At 46.1% G+C, this 22,405-nt stretch overlaps 1 protein-coding gene across 1 annotated transcript; it reads left to right on the top strand.

Annotated features, from left to right (window-relative positions):
- The first annotated feature begins 76 nt into the window (after positions 1-76).
- On the top strand, positions 77-16,485 carry Phf7 (PHD finger protein 7). Its single transcript, XM_051141618.1, has 11 exons — positions 77-768; positions 1,885-1,994; positions 3,139-3,191; positions 4,034-4,125; positions 12,066-12,167; positions 12,607-12,731; positions 13,181-13,340; positions 13,781-13,887; positions 14,504-14,620; positions 15,234-15,355; positions 15,948-16,485. The coding sequence occupies exons 2-11, from the start codon at positions 1,954-1,956 to the stop codon at positions 16,172-16,174; spliced, it is 1,146 nt and encodes a 381-aa protein (XP_050997575.1). The 5' UTR covers positions 77-768; positions 1,885-1,953; the 3' UTR covers positions 16,175-16,485.
- The last annotated feature ends 5,920 nt before the right edge of the window (positions 16,486-22,405 follow it).

The raw sequence follows: 22,405 nt of genomic DNA, 5'->3' as shown, positions 1-22,405 counted from the left end.
CGCGACAGGCCCGCCTTCCGCTTGCGGAACCGCAGGAGCGGGCGCGCGGGCGGGGGCGCGCGCGCCGAGAGGGTGCGCACGCGCGGAAGATGGGTCCAGCGCGCGGCCGTTAGCGGTCCCGATTTGACAACTGTCTGCAACGCTGAGGTTCCCGCGGGCCGTAGTCCGCGTGACCCAGCCCCCGTTAGCGCGCTCGCCTCCTTCGACGGCGCAGTCACCGCGCGGGGCGGCCGCCCGTGAAGTACTACCACGTCTTGTGTCAACGAATAAAGCTCTGGGACGGCGGCGCCCTCGGCGACAGCTGGGTGGACAACCTGGGCTGGGAGCGGTGACCCGTCGCTTCCGTGAGAAGCAAGCCGCGGAAGCATCCTGTAGCCTGGCCCCGCACCAACCGCCCGGCAGGCGTGACCTGAGCCTGGTCTGGCATGCGCGGGATGCTCCTTGAGCCCTTCTTCTGCCTGTTACCTCCGGGGGACGTTTGTGACCACACTGACACGTATTTTCCAAATACATCGTTTATTCTTGCGGCGGCGGGGCCGAACACGCTAATATATTTTTTAATTTTCTCAGCAAGCATTTACCCAACACTTTTATCTAGTGAAACAACTTGGTAAGCGTTTCGAGCGAGCATCCGGACTGAGCAGCTTGCATTTGCCACGTCCGTCCTCAACTGTTTTGAAGATTGCCCCATCTAATAACTACCAGTGTGCACAGACTCCTACTCCGGTAACATCGTGGTCCAGCGATGCAAAGAACTGAAGTCTCAAGGTTTATTTTTATTCTAACACGGTCAGGTTTAGTGCCAACAACTAGGAAGTGGTTAAAGTAGATCCCCCTAGGGACATGGCAAGGCTGGAGCCAGCATCTCACTCAGCCTGTCCGCGTGTAGTAAGAAAACAAAACGATGTCAACTTCATAACTCCATCTCCTGTGTTGGGAAATGCTAGCCCGAAGTTTCTATGGCTTGTAAGCAGCTAGCAGTTATGTAGGGACGTTCATGAGGAGATTCATAATCCTCAGTCTTGATCTGAGGCTCTGGATACCGAAGTATATAGTTTGTCTCTAGAGTGACCTAATTCACTGAGCTCTCTTAAGAAATGTTGTCCTCCTTCCCTGTACTAGACATAGCCGGTCATGGGGTGACCTCGTTTATTTTGTCTCAGTTCGCCCTCGGAGACTTTGTAATGGCAGGTGAAAAGTGGGTAACTTTGTAATCCGCTTACATTGGTAGCAGGAGTGGCATTTTACTCAAGCGTCCATCCAGACAAGGATGGGACAGGCCAAACCTCAATGAGGCTCCGAGCGAGGTAAAAGGGATATGAGCTAAAGGGATGGCCTTGAGTGTTATTTCTTCCCTCCTGCTAGATGGGGTTGTAGCTTCTAAGCAGCAAAATCTCTCAGATTCCTTTTGCTAGGAAAGAGCTACCTTATCTAACTGGGTACAGCAGCCACTCAGACCTCATTACAAAAGGTTCCCTTTCTCTTGAGTGTTGTACCAGGTGCTTATTAGAAACAAAGACCCATTGGTAGAAACAAAGAATCAAGGGTTCCAACGTCTTACACTGCAAGGGATCAATTCTCAGGGTTAGCTTCAGATCTCACCTAGGATCGCTGATTCTGACCTCGGCTGTGATGTTGATCTTCATCTCCCTGTCCCTCAGTCACCTCAATTTGAAAGTAAGGGTTATAGTTTTGCCTAGGGTGGAGTGCCTAAAAGGGATCTTGGCACAATTTAATCATTATTGGCCATTACTAGCATTAGTTGTGACTAGATCCCTTTTTATCAAGTGAGAAGTAAAGTGCCTTGGCTGTTGCTTTGATTTTGTAGAACTTGATAACCAAATATAAAACTAAATTGCTAACCTCCCTTGTTTATATTTATAGCCGGAAAAGCCTGCATTGTCTTCTTAATAGTACAGAAGAATTCTAGACAGGAAGGAAAGACGGAAGCGAATGAAGACTCTAAAAGAAAAGAAGGGACGTCCAAGATTGAGGTAGAGTCCGTGGCCTGGAGGAGTTGAGGGACTTACGGTGGCCATTGATACAGGCTGCATTTTCTGCTCCCTTCAGCATATTTTCAGAGGCTGGGATTAGACAGTGTCAAAGCATAAAGCAGGGCCCCAGAAGTAGCCCTCCCTGTCTTCCCAGTGCTGTCTCCAGCGGCTAAGTGACAGTTGTGGAACTTGACTATTAAATCTCTGCCTATGCTGCTTGATAACTCTATGACCTGAGACAAGTCATCTGTGCCTCAATACTCATCTCAAAAATAAGCATTATAATAATACTGTCTTTAATCCCAGCACTCGGAAGGCAGAGGCAGGAGGAACTCTTGGGTTCGAAGCCAGCCTGGTCTACAGAGTGAGGTTCCAGCCAGGGCTACACAGAGAAACCCTTTTTCGAAACAGACAAACAAACAAAAAGAAATAGTACTCCCTTTTTAGAATGTTCTGCAGATTTGTTGAAGAAATTCATGATAAAGTACTGAAAGTAGTGCCAATCCCTGGGACGCATTCAGCCAGCTTCAGTGTCATCATAGTGTGCTTTGGGAAGTTGGCTGAAAAAATAAAAATAGTATTACTCCTGAATTCATTCAACCCAGGTAGCATATGTACAAAGATGGTTCTATCCTCAAATAATTTAGGGTATTTTATACTTTAAAAACGAAATTTGAGCCAGATAGTGGTGGCACACGCCTTTAGTCCCAGCACTTGGGAGGCAGAAGCAGGTGGATCACTATGAGTTCGAGGCCAGCCTGGTCTAGAAAGCAAGTCCAGGATAGCCAAGGCTACACAGAGAAACCCTGACTTGAAAAACAAAAACACCCAAAAAAACAAAAAAAGCAAAACAAAACAAAAAGAAATATGAGAGCTGGGCATGGTGGCACACCCCTATAATCTCATCATTCTAGGAGGCAGAAGTAGGCAGATCTCTGTGAATTCAAGGCAAACAAGTCCAGAACAGGCAAGGCTACATGGGGAAACCCTGTTTCAGAGAAAGAAAGAAAAAATATATATATATATATATATTATATTTTTTCGGGGAATTGGTTCTTAATCATACTATGAGGAGCATTTTAAGGAAAATTCAGAAGGCTTGTCAGTAGTGTCCTGAACACTTTTACTTTTCTCTCTTATATAGAAAAACTGGCAGGATTAAGAAGGTAACCCAAAGGAAGCCATCTTCAGGTCCTGGTAAGAGAGACAAGGTGGTGTGGAGTTGCTGCTTCCAGCCATTAGCAGGGAAGGCCACCTCAGGGGCAGTGAACCCGCTGCTTTCATTGCCAACCCTACTTCTTTCCCAGACTCTCTAAGATTAAGTCCTAAAGAATTTGATGTGTGAAATTTTAAAATTTCATAACTTAAGTTCAAGAAAGAATTAAAGCCAAGCCAGGCATGGTGGTGCACTCCCTTAATCCCAGGACTCGGGAAGCAGAGGCAGGTGGATTTCTGTGAGTTCGAGGCCAGCCTGGTCTACAAAGAGAGTCCAGAACAGCCAAGGCTGTGCAGAGAAACCCTGTCTCGAAAAAACAAAAAACAAACAAACAAACAAAAAAGCCAGTTGAGAACAAAACAGTATGAAGTAGCAGGTACAGCGCACTCTGTCAGTGACCAGTTATGTCGAGGTCTGATACCCGTTAAGAGTTAACCTTTATTTTTGCCAAAATTACCCGCTTCCTAGTGAAGATGCTTTATTATTACAGTGTTTTAATTCTTGGTTTGCTTTACGTTTACTTCAAATTTTGGGTTTTGATCTTTTCCTAAACTAATGATACAATACAGTGTTCTCTCACAGTGCTGGGCGGTGGCAGCAAGGCATAGCTCCTAGTAAGCCACACACGCATAGTAGGAAACAGCTATTTGCCATGTACTGTGCTGCTAAGCTCTGGTGTTTGATGGGCTACTTGTAGTAAATGCACTTCCAACCTTGGACCATATCTAGCTAAAACCACTTAGTAAGTAAAGGAGGCGATCATTTTTCTGTTCCTAACGGTCACCTTGAGCCACGCCTTTATTCTTAGTGTTTACTCTTTCAGTTTGCCTGCTATGCCTTCAAGAACCTGGTGATCCTGAAAAACTAGGAGAATTTCTTCAGAAAGACAATCTTTGTGTCCATTATTTCTGTCTTGTGAGTATAAGGGCCTCTTTGTTTCGAATGTCTACAGCTTTTGCTATATAAGCTACTTTTACATCTGGCATCAAATGTACACCCATGTTTGGTTTTCCTTACAGGTTTTTAATCTTTTAAAATAGATTTTAAAGAATAAATTACATGGTGTAAACTCCTGACAATATACAGCATGAACAGTAAAAACCATCTTCCCCAAATCATATTATTTCATTTTCCCTTCCTCCCAGAAACAACTGTTCATTTGGATTGTCCTTCCACTTAATTTTCCTCAATATGCTTTTTTAAATAAGTATAATCTGAATACTAAAAAAAATGAACCAATCTTAAGTGTACAACTTGATGTTTTTTTTTAAAGATTTATTTATGAGCTAAGCGTGGTGGCGCATGACTTTAATCCCAGCACTCGGGAGGAAGAGGCAGGCAGATTGATGTGAGTTTGAAGCCAGCCTGGTCTAAAAAGCAAGCCCAGAACAGCCAAGGCTACACGGAGAAACCCTTTTATGTGTTTTTTCCTGTATATATGTCTGTGCACCGTGTGTGTACAGTGCCCTCAGAGGCCAGAAGAGAGCATCGGATACCAAAGAAGGAGAGTTACATGCAGTTGTGAGCTGCCCTGTAGATAAATAAATAACCAGGTTTGAACCTGGTTCTGTCCAAGAGTGGCCAGTGCTCTTAACCATGTAAATCATAAAGCTCATATTCTTTTTGTTAGGTCCCAACCCCCAAATGGCAATCTGAGCCCAGCTCAGGCTGGACTCTGACCAGGTAAACAGAAGGTTAATGCTTAAAATCAGCATTCCTCAGAAAACTTGTAGGCCTTGTAAAGTGGCTGTTTGTGAAGAAGAGCCACTACTTCCTTATCTTCACCCTCCCCACAGCCACCTACCTCTGGAGAAGGATCTAGCTCCCTATTAACCCAAACAAGCCTCCAACAGATCCAAGCCCACGCTGTTCCCAGGCTGTTCCAGCTAAGTCACATTCCTCTTGCCAAAGCATAGCCCCTTATAACTAGCTGTGCTCTGCCTTTCACATGAGCAACAGCACACAACAGCTTCATAGCTCCAGTGCGCCCTCACATCTGGCGCAGAAACACGGGAACAGACATGCACTCCTCGTAACAAAGCTGTTGACTTGGCTCTCCTGCGTGGCTCCTGCCACCCACCATATCTGACTACAAACTTCAGAGTCCGCCTCTCCAACCATTTCTCTCCTCCACTTGCTGTACTCACTCATCTCTTAGTGTCCTCCCGGAGCTTCCTGCTGTCTCTGAGTGGCTGCAGCCTGCTCCAGAAGTCACACTGGTATGGTATGCCAGGCACACCCCCCAACCTCCTGTACTCCCCAGCACTGTGCACAGGGCGCCTGTCCATTTGTCCTGGGCACCTCTCTGACAAACCTTGGTCCTTGAGCATGCCCTCAGAGTAAGACACTGTCCTATGACACTTACCCTTTTCCTGTATTTCTGTTTCTGTGCTATTGGAATCATCCCTCTGGTGAAATTGCTATTTACAACCCCTTTTCCTGAGTCTCCCCCACTTCCTCCTTGCTCTGCTCCTGAAAAATCTTCCTCCTCCTAAGAAGTCTCCCTACTTGGTCTGTCTTCCTTTCTCTAGGTTGCCTGCTGGAGCCTGAACTAACCACAGGCTCTTATTAGATGTCAGCCCCTCTCTCCTGCCTCCTCTAATCTCTTTCCCATGCTAGACTTGGAGATTCTATTATGCCTGGCTTATATATGTTGCTGTAATGACTTCCCCCAAATTGCTTGACTATGTTAAAGTTATCTTTTTAACAGTTGGTGGACATTTGATTTGTTTCTGGTTGGTGGACTTTTGTGAAAAAACCTGCTAAGAACATTCCCTTGCAAGTCTTTCTGTGACATGCATTCTTCCTTCTCTTGGGCAGATGCCTAGGAGTAAAATTACTGGTAGACATGTATGTGAAGCTGCCAAGTCCTCTTTCCAAAGTTGTTGCACCAGTTTACACACCCATTAACAGCTTTTGAGAGTTCCAGCTGGCAATGTTTTACCAAAATTTGTTATTGTCAATCTTTTTCACTTCAGCGTTCCTACTGGATGTTACTGCAGTTTTTGTTTTTTATATATAAGATTGGTTCACTGATCAGTTTGGAATGCTGAGACACTGACAAGCTTGAGGATGGCTTTAATGCCTGGGCTCATTTTTCCTCCAATTCCTAATCACACAATTTGACGCATTTGTGCTCTTCTAAGGAGAGGTTCGGTCAAAGATGATCCAGGTTGGGTGAGCGGAGATCTAAACGCTGTCATTGTTGGGCTCTCCTGCTTACTCCAGTACAGTGCCACTGAGGCAAGATTTGGAAGTGCCCTAGGGGCTAGCTTGATCACTTCAGAATGCTAGATAGCACCCATGAATTCGAACCATGGAGCCAATGTTTGTTTAAGCTTGCTCTCTGTTGAAATGAACAAGGGAATCGCATTGGGACTTGAGGGAGCACAATTGTTCCATCCATACACTGATCTAAGTATTGTTTGATCGTTGTGTGCATGGTCATTTGCGCATATGCGAATACCATCCTAATCTGGTCCATCAATTCCTTACCTGGTGATTCAAACAGCGTAGCAAGAAATCTGACGTTGATGTGACCTGCCCATGATTGGGAGTTAGTCCAGTCTATGGCAGCACTGGGCTGGTGCATACTCAGAGCTGTAGCCGTGTCACCGTGGCCTGTCTTGCCGAGTGTAATCATTAATGTTTTGCACCGTCGCTTTATCTGCTCTGAACCACTTTGAACTTTTTCTGACGATCCAATCACAGCTCCGATCAGTAAGGTGCAGCGGTGATTGAGCATAGCGAACATTCCCAGCGCTGTTGGTGGTCTCTCCTTGATACCCTCCAATTTGAGAGTGTGTGGTTGATGTATAATTGTTCCGTCATCCCTGGGTTTGTGAGAAACGATCTCTCTGGCACCCGGCCACCGAGAGAACATCCCACAGTCCAAGTATGAGGTAACACAGGAATGATAGACTTCCTGTTGCAGGGTGGAATTTTGCCCTGGGGTCAGCATTGAGCACCGATAGAGCATTTTAAGTCCAGATCTGATCTCTTGCCAATTCCTGGGTGGGGGTCAGATGCATCAGTTGGGTATTGGCGGAATTTGCCACTGATTTTGCATTGTATTTCAATTGTCCGGGGTTCAGGTTCCAGATCTGTGTCCTCCTTGTCGGGGCGGGGCGGGGAGTCTCTCGAGGAGGGTTTCCGTCATTCTGCGTTTCGCAGCCATTATACGGGTTGGTTACTGGAGTTTTATTGTGCTCATGATTATACTTCTTTGAGGAATAAAGATACTGAACTTTTCATGTGTTTTTAAAATATTTTGCATATTTTTTATTGAATCTGTATGAATACTTTCTTTTGATTAAAAAAAAAAACCTGGATTCTGATCTGGACATGATGTCTCCTGCCTTTAATTCCTGCACTAGGGAGGCAGAGGCAGACAGATCTCTATGAGTTCAAGGCCAGCCTGGTCCTCATGCTGAGTTCCAGACAGCCAGGGCTATGTGGAGAGATCCTCTCTCAAAAGAAGAAGGAAGAAGAGGAAGAGAAGAAGAAACTGTATTCTTTTGTCTTCTAGATTGTAAAAATTGTTTATATATTCTGGATTCAAATCCTTTTTACATATATTATTTCTAAGGGTGTCTTTTGAAATTTTTAAAAATTTTGATAATTGTATTTATCACTTTTTCTTTTATGGTTAGCACTTTTGGTGTGTCCTAGGTGGTACTTCAATACCATTGAATTACCTAGATGCCTTTACCAAAATCAATTGGCCATATATCTATTTGTAGATCTGGATAATCTATTTATACCATTAATCTACATGTGTCTTCATATACTAGCATTCCACTGTCTTAATTCTTGTGGTTTTATAATTAAAATATGGTAAGATTTACAGTCCTTTTCAAGATTGTTGGGTATCAATTCCTTTCTATTTTTTATCCATAATGCTCTGCAGTCCTAGTGGGTGTGTAGTATTATACATCTTCTGTTAAATGTTTTTCTCAATATTTTGTTGCTAGATTATAGAAATGCAATTATTTTGTATAGTGATTTTGTACTCTACAATTTTGTTAAATTCATTTACCAAGTTACCAATTGTGTTCATTTGTTTACTTGAGATTCTCTGGTTCTCTGTGTATATAGTCAGTGTCATGCGTGAGTTAAGGCAGTTCTATTTCTTTCCCCCCAAAAAATTTTAATATAGGGTCTCCTGTAGCCCAAGCTGGCCTCAAACTCATTCTGTAGCTCGAGGATGACTTGCCCTTCCTTTTTTTCTTGTGTGTGTATGGGGGGCAGTCTACATGTGTACAGATTCATGTATATGTGCATGTATGTTCACTTGGGTGCATACATGTGTACATGTGGAGTTGAGGTTGACATCCCGGGTCTCCCTCTCTTTCTCTCCACAGGATCCTGGAGCTTACCACTGTGGCAGGAATATCTGCCCGTCCTGCTCCAGGGACCCTTCTGTCTCTGCGTCCTTACTGCTAGGATTACGCCCACACAGTACATACCCGGCATTGTACATCTGTGCTGGGGAACTTAGGACCTGATGCTTATGCAGCAAGTGCTTTACTGACTTTGAATTTCTGATTCTCCTGCCTCTAACTCTCGAGTGCTGGAATTACAGGCATTTGCCACCATGCTTTGTTTGTTTTAAAATTTGTGTTATATGTATGAGTGTTTTGCCTACATATGCATACCTGGTGCCTGAGGAGGTCAGAAGAGTGTAACCCCCTAGAACGGGACTTACAAAAGGATGTGCGCCACCATGTGGGCGCTGGGAACTGATCCCCTTTCTTCTGCAAGAGTAACAAGTGCTCTTAACCTCTGAGTCATCTCTCCAGCTCTCCTACCTGTTTTTAATAGGGTGCCAAGGATTGAACCCAGGACCTCATATATGCTAGGCAAGTACTCCACCAATTGAGCTATATCTCTAGGCCCCAGTTTTTGCCTTTTATTTCTTCTTGCCTTTTGTACTGGCTGGGTCAGGCCTTGAACCTGATTTTCAGTAGAAGTAAATAGTTGTCCGGCAGCGTTAGAGAAGAGCATCACTGTAAATACACTAGCTGTGACCTCTTTCATAGATAGGTTTTGTCAGATTGGAGTGCTTTCATACCTGGTTTGCTGAGGATATCCTGAATGTATGGGTTTTGCAAATGTTTTGGCATCTACTTATGTGTTCTTGATTTTTCTCTTTTTATGGTTATATCAACTGCATTCTTGGTATAGGCCCTTCTTGGCCATGCTTTATTATTCTTGAATAGGGGGTTGAGTTCAACTTACTAATGTTTAAATTCTTATATGTATCCTCATGAGAAAAGTTGATATGTGATTTTTATTTCTTGTAAGTCCTGCCAGATGTTAGAGCTTGGCTAATTCTGATATATTAATAAGCATATATGTTTTAACATAAAGTTAAACATATACCATGTTTTGTAGGGTTTTTTTTTTCCTATCGTATATTTTGGAGATCTCTCCATATAGAACATATAAACCTCATTTTTAAAGTAGCTGACTGGTATTTCATAGTATGGATGTTCCTACAATTATTAAACCCTTGTTAAAGACTATTTAGACCTGGATGATGGTCTGCACTTTCACTCTCACCATTTGGAAGGTAGAGGAGGATGATCATGAGTTCAAAGTCAAACTCCACTTCATAGTTCAGAGTCATCCTGAGATATAAGACTCTGTCTTGAAAAGTAAAAGAGGTATCAAAAAATTTTAAAGGACATTTAAATCATTTCTGTTGTTACTTTTGTTTATTAAAATAGCACATGTAAAAAATAAATTAAAAAAAAATAGCACATGTTAGCCAAGTGTGGTGGTGCATGCCTTTAATCCCAGCAATTGGGAGGCAGAGGCAGCCTGCTCCAAAAAATGAGTCCAGGACAACCAAGGCTACACAGAGAAACCCTGTCTCGAAAAACCAAAAGAAAAATAGCACATGTTCATTATAGAAAACATGACTAATGCTTAAAAAGTATAAATAAAACAAAAAACCACTCACATAAAGCCTTGAGATAGTGAGAACCTACATGTGAAATATTTTACACATCATTGGGAGCCCTTAGCTACAATCCAAGCCATCTAACATTATAGGATCATCTCTAATGTTAAAATAAGATTACCTGATAACTTGGAAGACTGAGGCAAGAGTATTACAAGTTCAAGAATAGCCTTCACTACACCAAAAGACTGTCTCAAAAATAAATATTGGGGTTAGAGAGACGGCTCGGTACTTAAGAGTACCCACTGTGCCAGACGTGGTGGCGCACGCCTTTAATCCCAGCCCTCGGAAGGCAGAGGCAGGCGGATTGCTATGAGTTTGAGGCTAGCTTGTTCTACAAAGCGAGTCCAGGACAGCCAAGGCTAACACAGAGGGACCTTGTCTTGGAAAGAAAAGAAAGGGGGGAGGGGAGGGAGAAAACGAACCCACTGCTCTTCCAGAGGACCAGAGTTTGGTTCCTAAAATCCACATGGCATTTCACAGTTGTCCATAGCTCCAGTTCTAAGGGATGTGACCACCTCTTCTAATCTTGGGTACTGCACACATACATGCAGACAACACACTTCAAAATATTTTTAAAATATGTTAAATAAGCCAGGTGTGGTGACACACACCTTTAATCCGAGCAAAGGTAGATGGATCTCTGTGAGTTCAAGGCCAGCCTCGTTTACAAAGAGAGTTCCAGGCCAGCCAAGGTACACAGAAAAACCCTGTCTCAAAAAAACCAAAATAAGTTTAAATGAGCCAGCACTCAGAGGCAGAGGCAGGCAGATTGCTGTGAGTTCAAGGCCAGCCTGGTCTACAAAGTGAGTCCAGGATGGCCAAGGCTACACAGAGAAACCCTGTCTCAAAACACAGAAGACAAAAAACAAACCAAAAATAAATACATAACCTAAGCTCCTATTACACATAACCACTGCAAGAAACCCATCACCCTAATACTTCTGAAGTATTAAGATGAGAATGTCAGGGCTGGAGAGATGGCTCAGTGGTTAAGAGCACCGTCTGCTCTTCCAGAGGTCCTGAGTTCAATTCCCAGCAACCACATGGTGGCTCACAACCATCTATAATGAGATCTGATGCCCTCTCTTCTGGCCTGCAGGTGAACATGCAAATAGAGCACTGTATGTATAATAATAAATAAATCTTTTTTTAAAAAGATAAGCAGAATGTCCTGGTGATTTTAATAGAATCATATAGTATCTTTTTCCGTAATTACGTATTCTAAAACCATCTTTGAACACTTTTAAAGAAGCAAACAATGCTTCAAGTATGCTTTTAAAAGTGTGACTTCTATTCTTTTTCTATTAGTGCAGAATGGCTATGAGAGAGAAGACTTTTAAATCCCACTTACCTTCATATAATACTCTGAGAAAAATATTCTAAAACACCCTGTACTCAAGGGGAATATAGCAAAAGAGGTATGAGCGTGGGCTTTGTAGGCCAAGTGTGAATGCCAGCTTTATAACTTTTTACCATGTGACTCCAGCCATGTCACTTGGCATATTACAGGAGTAGCCTCGCCACAATAACGTCACAATAACATCTGTGTCATGTGTGTCATGAAATGACAGTCTAGAGAGAACATGTCCCCAGCACTCACACGGTGGCAGGGGCAGTCCTTAGCAAATGAGGGGCAGAATGGCACTGCATAAAGGTACTGATTCTGTGGCTCTGTGGCTTTTAACTCCATACTGAGTTGACCAAAGAGTGCCAGAGTGTCCAATACCTGCCTGTTATAGCAGACTTCATTAAGTAAATAACCCTGTGTACACAAGTGAGTTCCACCGAGCCCTGTTTCTTAGTTCTCTTCCTTGCTCACCATCACCCCGCTGTGCTGTTTCACTGACCATCTCATGTTGACAGCCTGGTTCTGCTGCTCCCTTAGATCTTATCTAGCAAGCTGCCTCAGAATGGCCAACCCAACAGAGGTCTCCATGGATTTATGCCTGAAGACATCAAAAAGGAGGCAGCTCGGGCTTCTAAGAAGGTTAGAATCTCTTGAAATGGGGACCTTGGGTGTAGGGTTTTCTCATGCATGCTTTAGAATCTCTGTGTGTCTGTCTGTCTGTCCCTGGGAATCAAGCTCAGGGCCAGGGCACATGGTCGGTCTGTCTGTCTGTCCCTGGGAGTCAAACCCAAGGCCAAGACATGCTAAGTAAACACTCTACCACTGAGCTACAACCCCAGCCCCAGTCCTTCTCTTAAGTCCCATACTTAGAATGTGTCCTAAGGAAGGAGAGGAAGCAACGCCCTGAGAAAACAAGAAAATTCGGTGCTTCTTGAAGTCCAGCTTTAGGCTACCCTGGACCACTGAGGGAAAGGGCATCGCTGTTGCTTCCCAGAATTCTCTGTCTGTAGAAAGAAGAACCACAACCTCTGTTTGTCTTCCTCGGGTCACAACACATTGCCTGGAATCTCCTTTGCAGATCTGCTTCGTGTGCAAGAAAAAGGGAGCTGCTATCAAATGCCAGAAAGATCAGTGTGTCCAAAACTTCCATCTGCCTTGTGGCCAAGAAAGGGGTTGCCTTTCACAGTTTTTTGGAGAGTACAAGTGAGTGAGGAAGGAGAAGAGTTGGGTTACCATTTTGCAACCTGCTTCAACACCACTGAAGTCAGAACAGTTCTCACGGGACTGTTTTGATTCTCCAGCAAATCTGTCCCTCCACTCGATAATGGGAAACAGTGTCATGTCTTGGAAGTTTCACAGAGGTTTCTTCTTGCTTCCTGTCCCCTCCTTAAATTACAAACAGCTGCGGTTCTTAGCCAGCTGCTCCTAACAAAGTGGGGCTTTCAATAACGGGGTGCGCTGGAGACAGTCCTTGGAGCTCTGCTCCCAGGGAAGCAGTCCTGAGAACTCATGGAGCTGATCTCACCTGCTTCTCCTGTGAGAGGAGCTTTCCACTGGGCCCCAGGCAAATAGCTCATTGCCCCTCCTAGGCCAGGCAGCTGGGACTCTGCATCAGGGACAAGCCAGAAACCAAGTCTGTTTACCCACCACAGATCATTTTGTGGAAAACATCGCCCAACACAGAACATCCAACAGGGGAATTTGGGGGAGGAAAGCTGCGTCTTGTGTTGCGAAGATTTATCCCAGACAAGTGCTGAGAACATCCAAAGCCCATGTTGTAGTCAAGCTATCTACCACCGAAAGTGTATCCAGGTAGGGCTCTCTGTTCTGGGAGGGCCCTTCCATGGTTGACCTGGCCCTGTGCTTGGAACCGGGGCACCCTGGGAGTGCTCAAGCGTGTCTAAGCTTCAGAGCTACACACTTCAGGCATGTATGCAGGAACTGCATCCAGGTCAGTGAGGAAAGAGTCAGCCTAGTCTCTCCTTATCCTTGGCTTAGGGCCTCATTCATGATAAGATTTAGACTAGGCACCCTCAGGATTGCCAAAGCAATGGCTGTTTCCAAGAATGAGTCGAAGAGCTCAAAATCAGCCTCTCTACTGGAAGGAAAGAAAACGATGTCCCCAAGTTCCTGACCCCTGTTGAATCAGCACTGCCAAACCCTATAGCCAGGTCCTGGGAGGTGTCCATGAAGTGAGGACAGGGGTGGGAAGGTGGCCTAGTTGTTTCCACAAATACTTTCTTCTCTTACAGAAATATGCCCACACATCAGCAAAACACTTCTTCAAGTGCCCCCAGTGCAACAACCGAGAGGAGTTTCCACAAGAAATGCTGAGAATGGGAATCCACATCCCAGACAGGTAGCAGGAAGTCCACACAGCAGGAACTGAGCCAGGGAGTGGGTTGTGTGGCTCTCTAGACAGGAGGTGAGTGTGAGGATAGATCAGGGATCGGCAGCCACGGAGGCCTCGATCGCTGCACAGTGAGCTGAGGATGGCGGCAAGAGTGCTTTTCAATAGTCAAAGAAAGGGAGAGGGAAGTGGGCGGAAGGCATGCTCCTGAAAAGGCGCTTTAAGAAATGAATCTCTGGGCTGGAGAGCTAGCTCAGAGGTTAAGAGCACTGGCTGCTCTTCTGAAGGTCCTGAGTTCAATTCCCAGCAACCACATGGTGGTGTGGTTCACAACCATCCTATAATGAGATATGGTGCCCTCTTCTGGCGGGCAGGCACACACGCAGGCAGAACATTGCATATATAATAAATAAATCTTAAGAAAAAAGAAATGAATCTCTGAGGATGGGGAGTTGGGACTCAGGAACCCCCATGTTCCACTCTTTGTCTCGATCCTCTTCTCACTGGCAGACCGCTTGCCCAGCCTTGTTGGCAGTGCTCAGGCAGCCTTGGAACTCTTGCTGTGCTGAGCTAGGAGTCTCCCAGGTAGATTATATGCCCCTTACAACTCATTTTCCCACTGCAGAGATGCCGCCTGGGAACTCGAGCCAGGAGCTTTCTCAGAGTTGTATCAGCGCTATCAGCACTGTGATGCCCCCATCTGTCTGTACGAACAAGGCAGAGACAGCTTTGAGGATGAAGGGTAGGAAGAAGCCCCTGGGTAGAGAGCGCTCATCAGCTCCATCGTAGACTTAGAACTTGGCACTGTTACTAAAGCAGGAAGTCTGCTCTTGCCCACAGCCCTCAGGATGAACCCAGTTGCCAAGTCTCATTTTTGACCAGCCACTGACTTGTTCATACAAAAATGGGCAGGTCTTCTCTGCTGGGTCTGTTGTTTATGCCCATTGGAGTGACACTCAGGGTCAGTTACCTTCCAAATTCATCCTGCCAGGGGATGTGCCCACCCGTAGCCTCTTAGAACCAACTCCTAGCATCACCTAGCAACACCATTGGATCATGTCTATAGTAAAATTATACTAACTTAAAATGCTGGAGAGATGGCTTGGTGGCTAAGAACACCCACTCCCAAAGGACCAAGTTTCTATTCCCACCGTCCACATCACAGCTCCAGCCCCAGGGAATCGGACACCTTCTTTGGCCTCCATGGTCCACATGCATGCAGGCAGGCAAAACACTCATAAAAAATAAAATTCCCAGGGAGTTCACCTCATGGCTGAGGCTGGATGGTAGCTAATGTTCAAGAGTGACAGTTGATGTCTGAATTGTCCCTACATCTCTCCATGGCTCTTTGGCAGGCGGTGGCGCCTCATTCTGTGTACTACATGTGGATCTCATGGAACCCACCGGGACTGCTCCTCTCTCAGACCCAACAGCAAGAAATGGGAATGCAATGAGTGTTCATCTGCTTCAATCATGGGTGAGGCTGGAAGGATAATTTGGTGTAAGAACTGGGATGAGGGTGGAGGGGTACTGGAGAAATGGCTCAGAGGTTAAGAGCATTGGCTGTTCTTCTAAAGATCTTGAGTTCAATTCCCAGCAACCACATGACAGCTCACAACCACTTATAACGAGATCTGGTAAGCTGGGCATGGTGGCACACGCCTTTAATCCCAGCACTTGGGAGGCAGAGGCAAGTGGATCACTGTGAGTTCGAGGCCAGCCTGGTCTACAGTTGAGTCCAGGACAGCCAAGGCTGCCCGGAGAAACCCTGTCTCGAAAAATCAAAATAGAATAAGATCTGATGCCTCCTTCTGGTATTCAGGCACACATACAAACAGAATACTATATAAATAATAAATAAAAATCTTAAATTAAAAAAAAAAAAAAGAACTGGGTTGGGGCAGGGGACTTGTCATGTCTGGGGATGGAGAAAGTGTCACCCGGGGGGAACTTTGAGTAGATGCTGTCGCTTTGGAAGGAAAGTGGCTGATGAGGGGTTTAAGGACCTGAACATAGGAGAAGCAAAGGGCTGCATTTACCTTCCCTTCTCCACCTTTCTTTCACCACAGATTACGTATCTGAAGACTCGAGTGACACCCCCTGCTGCAGCAACTCCTTCCACCCCCAGGAGAACTTCTTAAGGGCCACCAACCTGGAAGAGAATCCAGGCTCTTCTTGGACCGATTGCCACCAACCTTCCCTGTTAGAAAAGCCTGAGTCCTCTGGCAGCAGAAGCTGCCACTCCTGGCAATCCAAAGGCATCAGAATCTCTAAGAATGGCAAGAAATCCAAGTGAGAGCTTCGGAGTGGTCACTGCCTGGGCCAGTGAGGCACAGAACAACACTGCTGCACCGGGTTTGGAGAGATCAAACTTTAAAACCATGAGGCACAAGAGGCCAGCAGTGAGACAATTAGCCAAGCAAGGAGGCCTCAGGGGAGGCTGAGGAGAAGGACTGAGTCTGCATGTCAGCAGCTGAGAGTAAGGGCACCTCTGCTCTTTCTCCCCAGTTCTTTTCCTCTTTCACCAAGATTCTTCCACCTTAATCTGGTTCTCATCTGCCTCTTCTTGCTTCGTTCATTTATTTACAAATAAAGGCTGTCTCTCCACTGGTGTCTCCTTATGAATTTGCTCTGGGATCTGTCTAGTACACTAAAGAACCTGAGGGGTAGAGAGAAGATGTAAGAAGCTCAGGCCTCTGATCCCAAAATACTCAGTCACTAGAATGCTCAATATAGAACGTAGATGTGTTCTTCGGGAGGGACTCGGCTTTCAGGGTAACTGAGATTCCAGGTGTGGGGAGTGTCGCCCTCATGCAAACGTGCGCATATAAGGTCTGGGCAGTGAGCTGGCTTAGCAGCCCACATTGGCCCAAGAACAGGCCCTTGTGGCAAGGCTAGGTCCCTGGACTCAACGGTAGTAGAATTGACGTACTTGTTCGGGCAGAAGGCTTCCACTCACTCTGGCCAGTGTGGTCTTGGCACTGCAGCTGGAGTGAGCCACTCACATCCCACTGCCTGGTGGTGTAACTATGAACTTGCATACCAGCACAGTCACATTAGGCAGGGCAGCTGGCATGGGGATCAGGCAGAGGGCCTGGAAGAAACTGAACAGAGCCTAGCCTACATTTGTATGTTTTTAATGATTCCTTGGGGCTTGGGTTAGTTGGGGAAACTCAGAGAATTGCCACATACTGAATTCCCAAGGTTTCAGTGAGTCATTGTCACTTAACGGTGGAGGACAGGGTTTTCATTTCAAATATTGCTGAATCCTGCAGACTTCGATCCAAGATGTCTATGGTGATTGCCTTCAGACTTGACGAGATTCACTTGAAAAACGTAAGTACTGTTTTGTTACTATCAAAGTGCACAGGAAAGTAATCTATTCTTTTTAATATTTATATACTTTAAACCTGTCATACATCCATTTAAAAGTCTGCAGTGGCCAGGAGTGGAGCTCAGTGGTAGGGACACATGCTTACCGTGTGTAAGGGCCTGGCATGGCTCACAGCCCATACTTATGAAAGCCATTAGACTACTAAGTCCTAAAGGGACTATAATGAGAACCACTCCTAGCCTACTCTTCTCTACTTCTAGTTGTATGTCCTAAAGGCAACTACTGCCATTTTGTAAGCAGGTTTTTGATTTAGTAATATTAGACATTATTGACATGTTACAGATGGGTTTAGCACCTTCAGAAACTTCCCATTTTCTTTAAAGGTTCATTTATTATATATACAGTACTCTGCCTGCATGTACACCTACAGGCCGGAAGAGGGCACCAGATCTCGTTATAGATGGTTGTGAGCCACCATGTGGTTGCTGGGAATTGAACTCAGGACCTTTGGAAAAACAACCAGTGTTCTTACCCTCTGAGCTGTCTTTACAGCCTCAAATTTCCCACTTTCAATCTCCCCATCTTAAATAGTCACATAATTTTTGTCATGTTTAGAGAGTGGAGATCCCTGACTTTCATCCTCAGCCTATTGAATTGAACGCAATGGTCACCTCTTTGTCGCTGGGTTCTCACTTCTGGTCTCTGCTTGTGTCCTTGTAGCTCATGCCCTCTGTCAGTCTTAGAGTTGTAGGTCTGTCTCCACTGCTGGTTTGGAATCCCCTTACAGTCACAGGCCTGAATTGTTAGCCAACCTTCCTGGTTGTGGTGACTAGCCCAGAGTTCCACCTACAGAGGCAGCTAGCTTGCCATCTGTTCACACTGTGTTCTTGATCATGTTGTTCTGCTACTCAACACTAGAGGGCAGTGTTAGCCGCGGAGGAAGGAGAGTATGAAAAGCCCGCTTCCCTTAGGGCATTTCACAGTCTTAATGCTCCTCTCTCACTTGTTCTAAACACATTAGCTCAAGTGTATTCATGAGGCGTATTTATGTGAAGCTTGGAGATGAGGATCAAAACTAACAGTGACACTGCTACTCAGGTGAACTCTTTAAACTAGACTGCCTTTATAGTGCGTATAGACTCAAAGTGGCCTTCCTAACCCTGGCTTGCCTTCCACACACCACCAACTGGTGACTTCCAGTCCCAGGGGATATGCAATATGGCTCTATTGCTCTTCTGCATTGCTCTCCTACCACATACACATACACACATGTGCACACATGCCGACACAGAAAGGCACTGGCACACAGCCACCAGTCTGTGGTTGGAGGTCCAAAGGCTCCATCCTCTACAGACAGGGCAGAGATGCTATGAAAGATAACACCTCTCCTGGCCTCTGATCCCAGGGACACAGTGTCAATACCACCTCCCCCGCCAACACTACACTCCACGTTTCCCACGCTCAACCCCCATCCCCCTCCGTGTTCCATACTGACAGGAGGTGAGTCACAGCATCATGGAGGCCACCAGATGAAAGAAGACTCCTTATTGACCAAGAAAGGAAACCTTATTTTAAGGATCAGACATCATGAGGCCCAGAGGGGAGTGAACCGTCACAGTCCCTCCCCCCTCCCCCCATCCCTCACTCCCCACCCCCCACCCCTGACCCTGGCTTCTTGACCCTATGCTTCATACATGCCTGATAAACAGGAAGGCCTCCGCGCCATCAGTGTCCATCCGTCTAAGTGCATCTGAAACCCGTCTGGGCCATCAAAGCTATCCCTAGGCGTCAGGATCAGACTAGAAGGGACACTATCCTCAAGGAAGCAGTCCCCCATTGTGACCCACCCCTTGGAAATGGTGAATTTGTAAACAAGCTCTTACATTTGGACAGATCCTGCCCTGGCTTTGTGTTGGGGTGTTGTTTTTTCTCCCTTGAACAATGTCCTTTCCATTTGGGCCAGCCGTTCACACTATTGTCCAAGACCCTTGAACTACAGGAAACAGTTCCTGATTCTTATCAGCCATGGGGGGGGGGGGTGGAGGTGGTGTGGACAATGAGATCATGCCCACAAAGCAGGCTGCTGTTCTGACAGGTCATTCTTCTATATCTGTATCTGTGAGAGCAGAGCTGCCTCGACTTTCCAACAGGCCAATCACGTGTCCCTAGCACAGTCCCTTCTGTTGGACACCTGGATTCTGTCCCAGGGCTTTTTGTTTTTTTTTTTAATTCACTTTGGAACCCTTATCAGGTCACAGCTTTCTGATGGCCCCGGTGGTTCTTCTCTGTCCATGGGAAACAGATACTCTTGTTGGATTAGAGACTTTGGGCCTGTTCCTCCTTGCATCCTCTCATCCGCGGAGCTCCTCGGACTAGGCTACCAGCTGGCTGGAGGAGGCCTGTGGGAGGAGAGGCCAGCATCCCTTTCAAATCCGCCTGCCCCACCCCCCCCCCCCCCCCCCGCCCACGGAGACTTTGCAGCAGTGCTGATTCCCGACAGAAAATGACTGAGGAACTAGAAATTTCCTTAATTGAAGCCCCAGCTCAGAAAGTGAAAGGTTTCATTATGAGGCAGCCTCGGAGGCAAAAGCGTGACCGTGAACAGGCTGGGCAGTGGGAAGCGGGCACCAGGCCATTGCTGACTTCCTCGTCTCCCATATAACCAGAGAGGTAGGCGAGCCCGGAAAAGGAGCCAGGGTGGGACCCCACCAGTCCCCAAGGTCCTTATCAGCCATTGTGTCAGAACCTGGCGCTGCCTACCCCTTTCTCTGCAAGTCTATAATCTTAGAAAAGCACAGAAATTAGGTTTTTTGGGGGGGGGTTCAAACTTCTCCTCCTAGAGTACCCCAACCCCTGCAGCCCAAGACACAGTGGACCTGGGCGGGGTTCTTACCTCAGATGAAAACTGGATTATTTCTGAGCACCTCTCTCCTAGTTTTAAGAAAGTGGTGCTACATAAAGGAGCCTCCGTTTTCTGGGCTGACAGGTGCATGAGCTGGTTAGAATTAACTGTCTAAAAGGAGACCATCTCCTGCTAGCAGCTACATGCCTATTCCTCAAGATTCTCAGGTGTCTAGGACCTGACTAAATGAAGGAGAAACACAGAAGTCATCTGAGAAAGTAAAAGGGCCATTTTCCTCTCCCTCTGACAAGCTCCCCACCCTCCCTGTTCCATTTCACCCTCACAGGCTTAAGGTGAAACTCGGCCACCCTTCCCCCCCCCCCCCATACACACAGAGAGCCATACTGGACACTGGAAGGAGCCAGGAGAGGCTGAGAGTGGGAGAAATGGGAGCCAGAGCAGGAAAGACCCCAGACTCACACTTCCTACGCCAATGGCTCTGGCCCCAGGGTGGAAGGGCCTATTTTGGTGAAGGAAGTAGCGACTGACTGACATCTGGGAGTCAGGACCTCCAGTGTTTACAACATTTGGGAGGCGACGATGAACAAATTAATCTCATGTGTAAAGGGAAGGAATTAATCTAATCAGCACTTTTCCAAAATGTGCTCTTCAAAACATTAGGTACAAGATGCTAGCAGCCCTGTGAAAATGAAAACAAGAGACAAAAAGCCAAGCACCCAAGCTTGGAGCAGCCATGAGCACAGAAATCCTGGACTCTGACAGATTGTGGAGACCAGGAGGTCATGGAGGGTTTCCTGGGATTGACAGTTTACAGGACATCATTTTGGTAACACTTGACCAGTCTCTCTGGCCATGCCTCTCTTTGGGTCTCAACCTGTTTGGGAAATCATGAACCGGGGCTCTAGGCACCAGGGGAAACACAAGATGCAGAGGAAAAAGCTGCAAGAGAAAGATAGAGAAAAGGTAAAATAACTGAGGCCGGAAATTGGGCTTGAGCTGAGAAGTGAGTGGGGAGGGAAGGAGGTGGAAGACTTTGGAAACCCTGGGAGCAGTGACAGCTTGGGAGCAGTGACAGCTTGGGAGCAGAGGCTGTGTGGTGTGGCCAAGAGAAGAAGGGAGGCGTGGGGGCCACATTTGTACTCTTTGCTGGGCCAGGGCTAAGTAAGTGCACTAGTGATAATGATTAGTGATGGCTCCGGGGGGTGGTAATGAACCTTCAGGTTCAATCAAGCCTAGGTGTTTGTAGAGGGGGGTCCAGGTTAAGAAGAGAAATTCAGAGTAGCCAGGCTCGGTGGCTCACACTTGTAATCCCAGCACTCAGGGAGGCAGAGGCAGGCGGATCACTGTGAGTGCACAGTCTACAGAGTGAGTTCCAGAACAACCAAGGCTACACAAAGAAACCCTGCCTAAAAAAAAAAAAACAAACAAACAAAAAGAGGAATTTGGCTCCAGGGCCAACCTATAAGAGGAGACCAATGACTGGCCTATTCTGTTATCGCCCAAGGGTCCTATTCATACTAGATGCGACAGCTAGCTATCTGGGGAGGTAGGCTGCCATTCTTCTCTGTCTTTGAAATGTTCCTGTAATTTTTTCCATCTCCCCCTAGCATCAGTGTAGCCATACTTTGGGCAGGATGTCACTGGAGCAGTGGGGACCATGGTTGGAAGCGTTCTGAGCATGCCCAGTACCTCACTCTCAAGGCTTCTTCTCCTCCCCTAGAAGCTATAGCCTGGCCTTGATTTTAGTGGCCTTTGTATACATTAGTGTATGGCTTGGGATGAAGGGTAGCAGAAGGCTAAGAGGTACCGTTAACAAACGTCAAATGCTGTGAAAAAGGAGCAAGGCCTCCTGCGTGCCTGTCTGCCCTTTGCCAGCTTCTCCTGCCCCCTCAAAATTCTTCTGAAGTTCCAAGGTCAATTTTATAAGACTTGAGGACAGGAATTTCCTCACATACTGAGAAATCTTTGCTTCATAGGCAAAACCCTTTGACTCCTTCCGCTGTCAGACATTGCCCTGTCTGCTAGAAAAATGCCATCTAGGCCGACCATTTCTGGGAACACTTAACGCTCTTCCTTCCTCATTCAAAACTAGTACCCATCAGCTTAGTACAAAAGCACACAGATACAGTCAAGATATAGTTATGTGACATAAATATTTCATTTCTTTCTTTATGCGCTCTGCTTTCCTCATCAGAGATCAAAGGCAACACGACAATAAAAATATCAGTAGAAATTTCAATAAGCATGCTTGGAAGACTGAGAAGCCAAAAGGTCCATTTTAAAACACTAACACAAATACAATTCACAAATGTGGGCGTTTCCGGGTGCTC

The sequence above is a fragment of the Acomys russatus genome, chromosome 3 (assembly GCF_903995435.1).
Source record: "Acomys russatus chromosome 3, mAcoRus1.1, whole genome shotgun sequence".
NCBI classification, from domain to species: domain Eukaryota; kingdom Metazoa; phylum Chordata; class Mammalia; order Rodentia; family Muridae; genus Acomys; species Acomys russatus.
The sequence above is the reverse complement of the archived record's forward strand: the minus strand, read 5'-3'. Positions and strand labels throughout refer to the sequence as shown.

Excerpts from the sequence above, each read along its gene's own strand:
- Phf7 (XM_051141618.1), top strand. The coding sequence starts at position 1,954 with ATGAAGACTCTAAAAGAAAAGAAGGGACGTCCAAGATTGAG. Across the intron at positions 13,888-14,503 it reads GGAATCCACATCCCAGACAG|AGATGCCGCCTGGGAACTCG; the intron begins GTAGCAGGAAGT and ends TTCCCACTGCAG. Across the intron at positions 14,621-15,233 it reads GACAGCTTTGAGGATGAAGG|GCGGTGGCGCCTCATTCTGT; the intron begins GTAGGAAGAAGC and ends GCTCTTTGGCAG.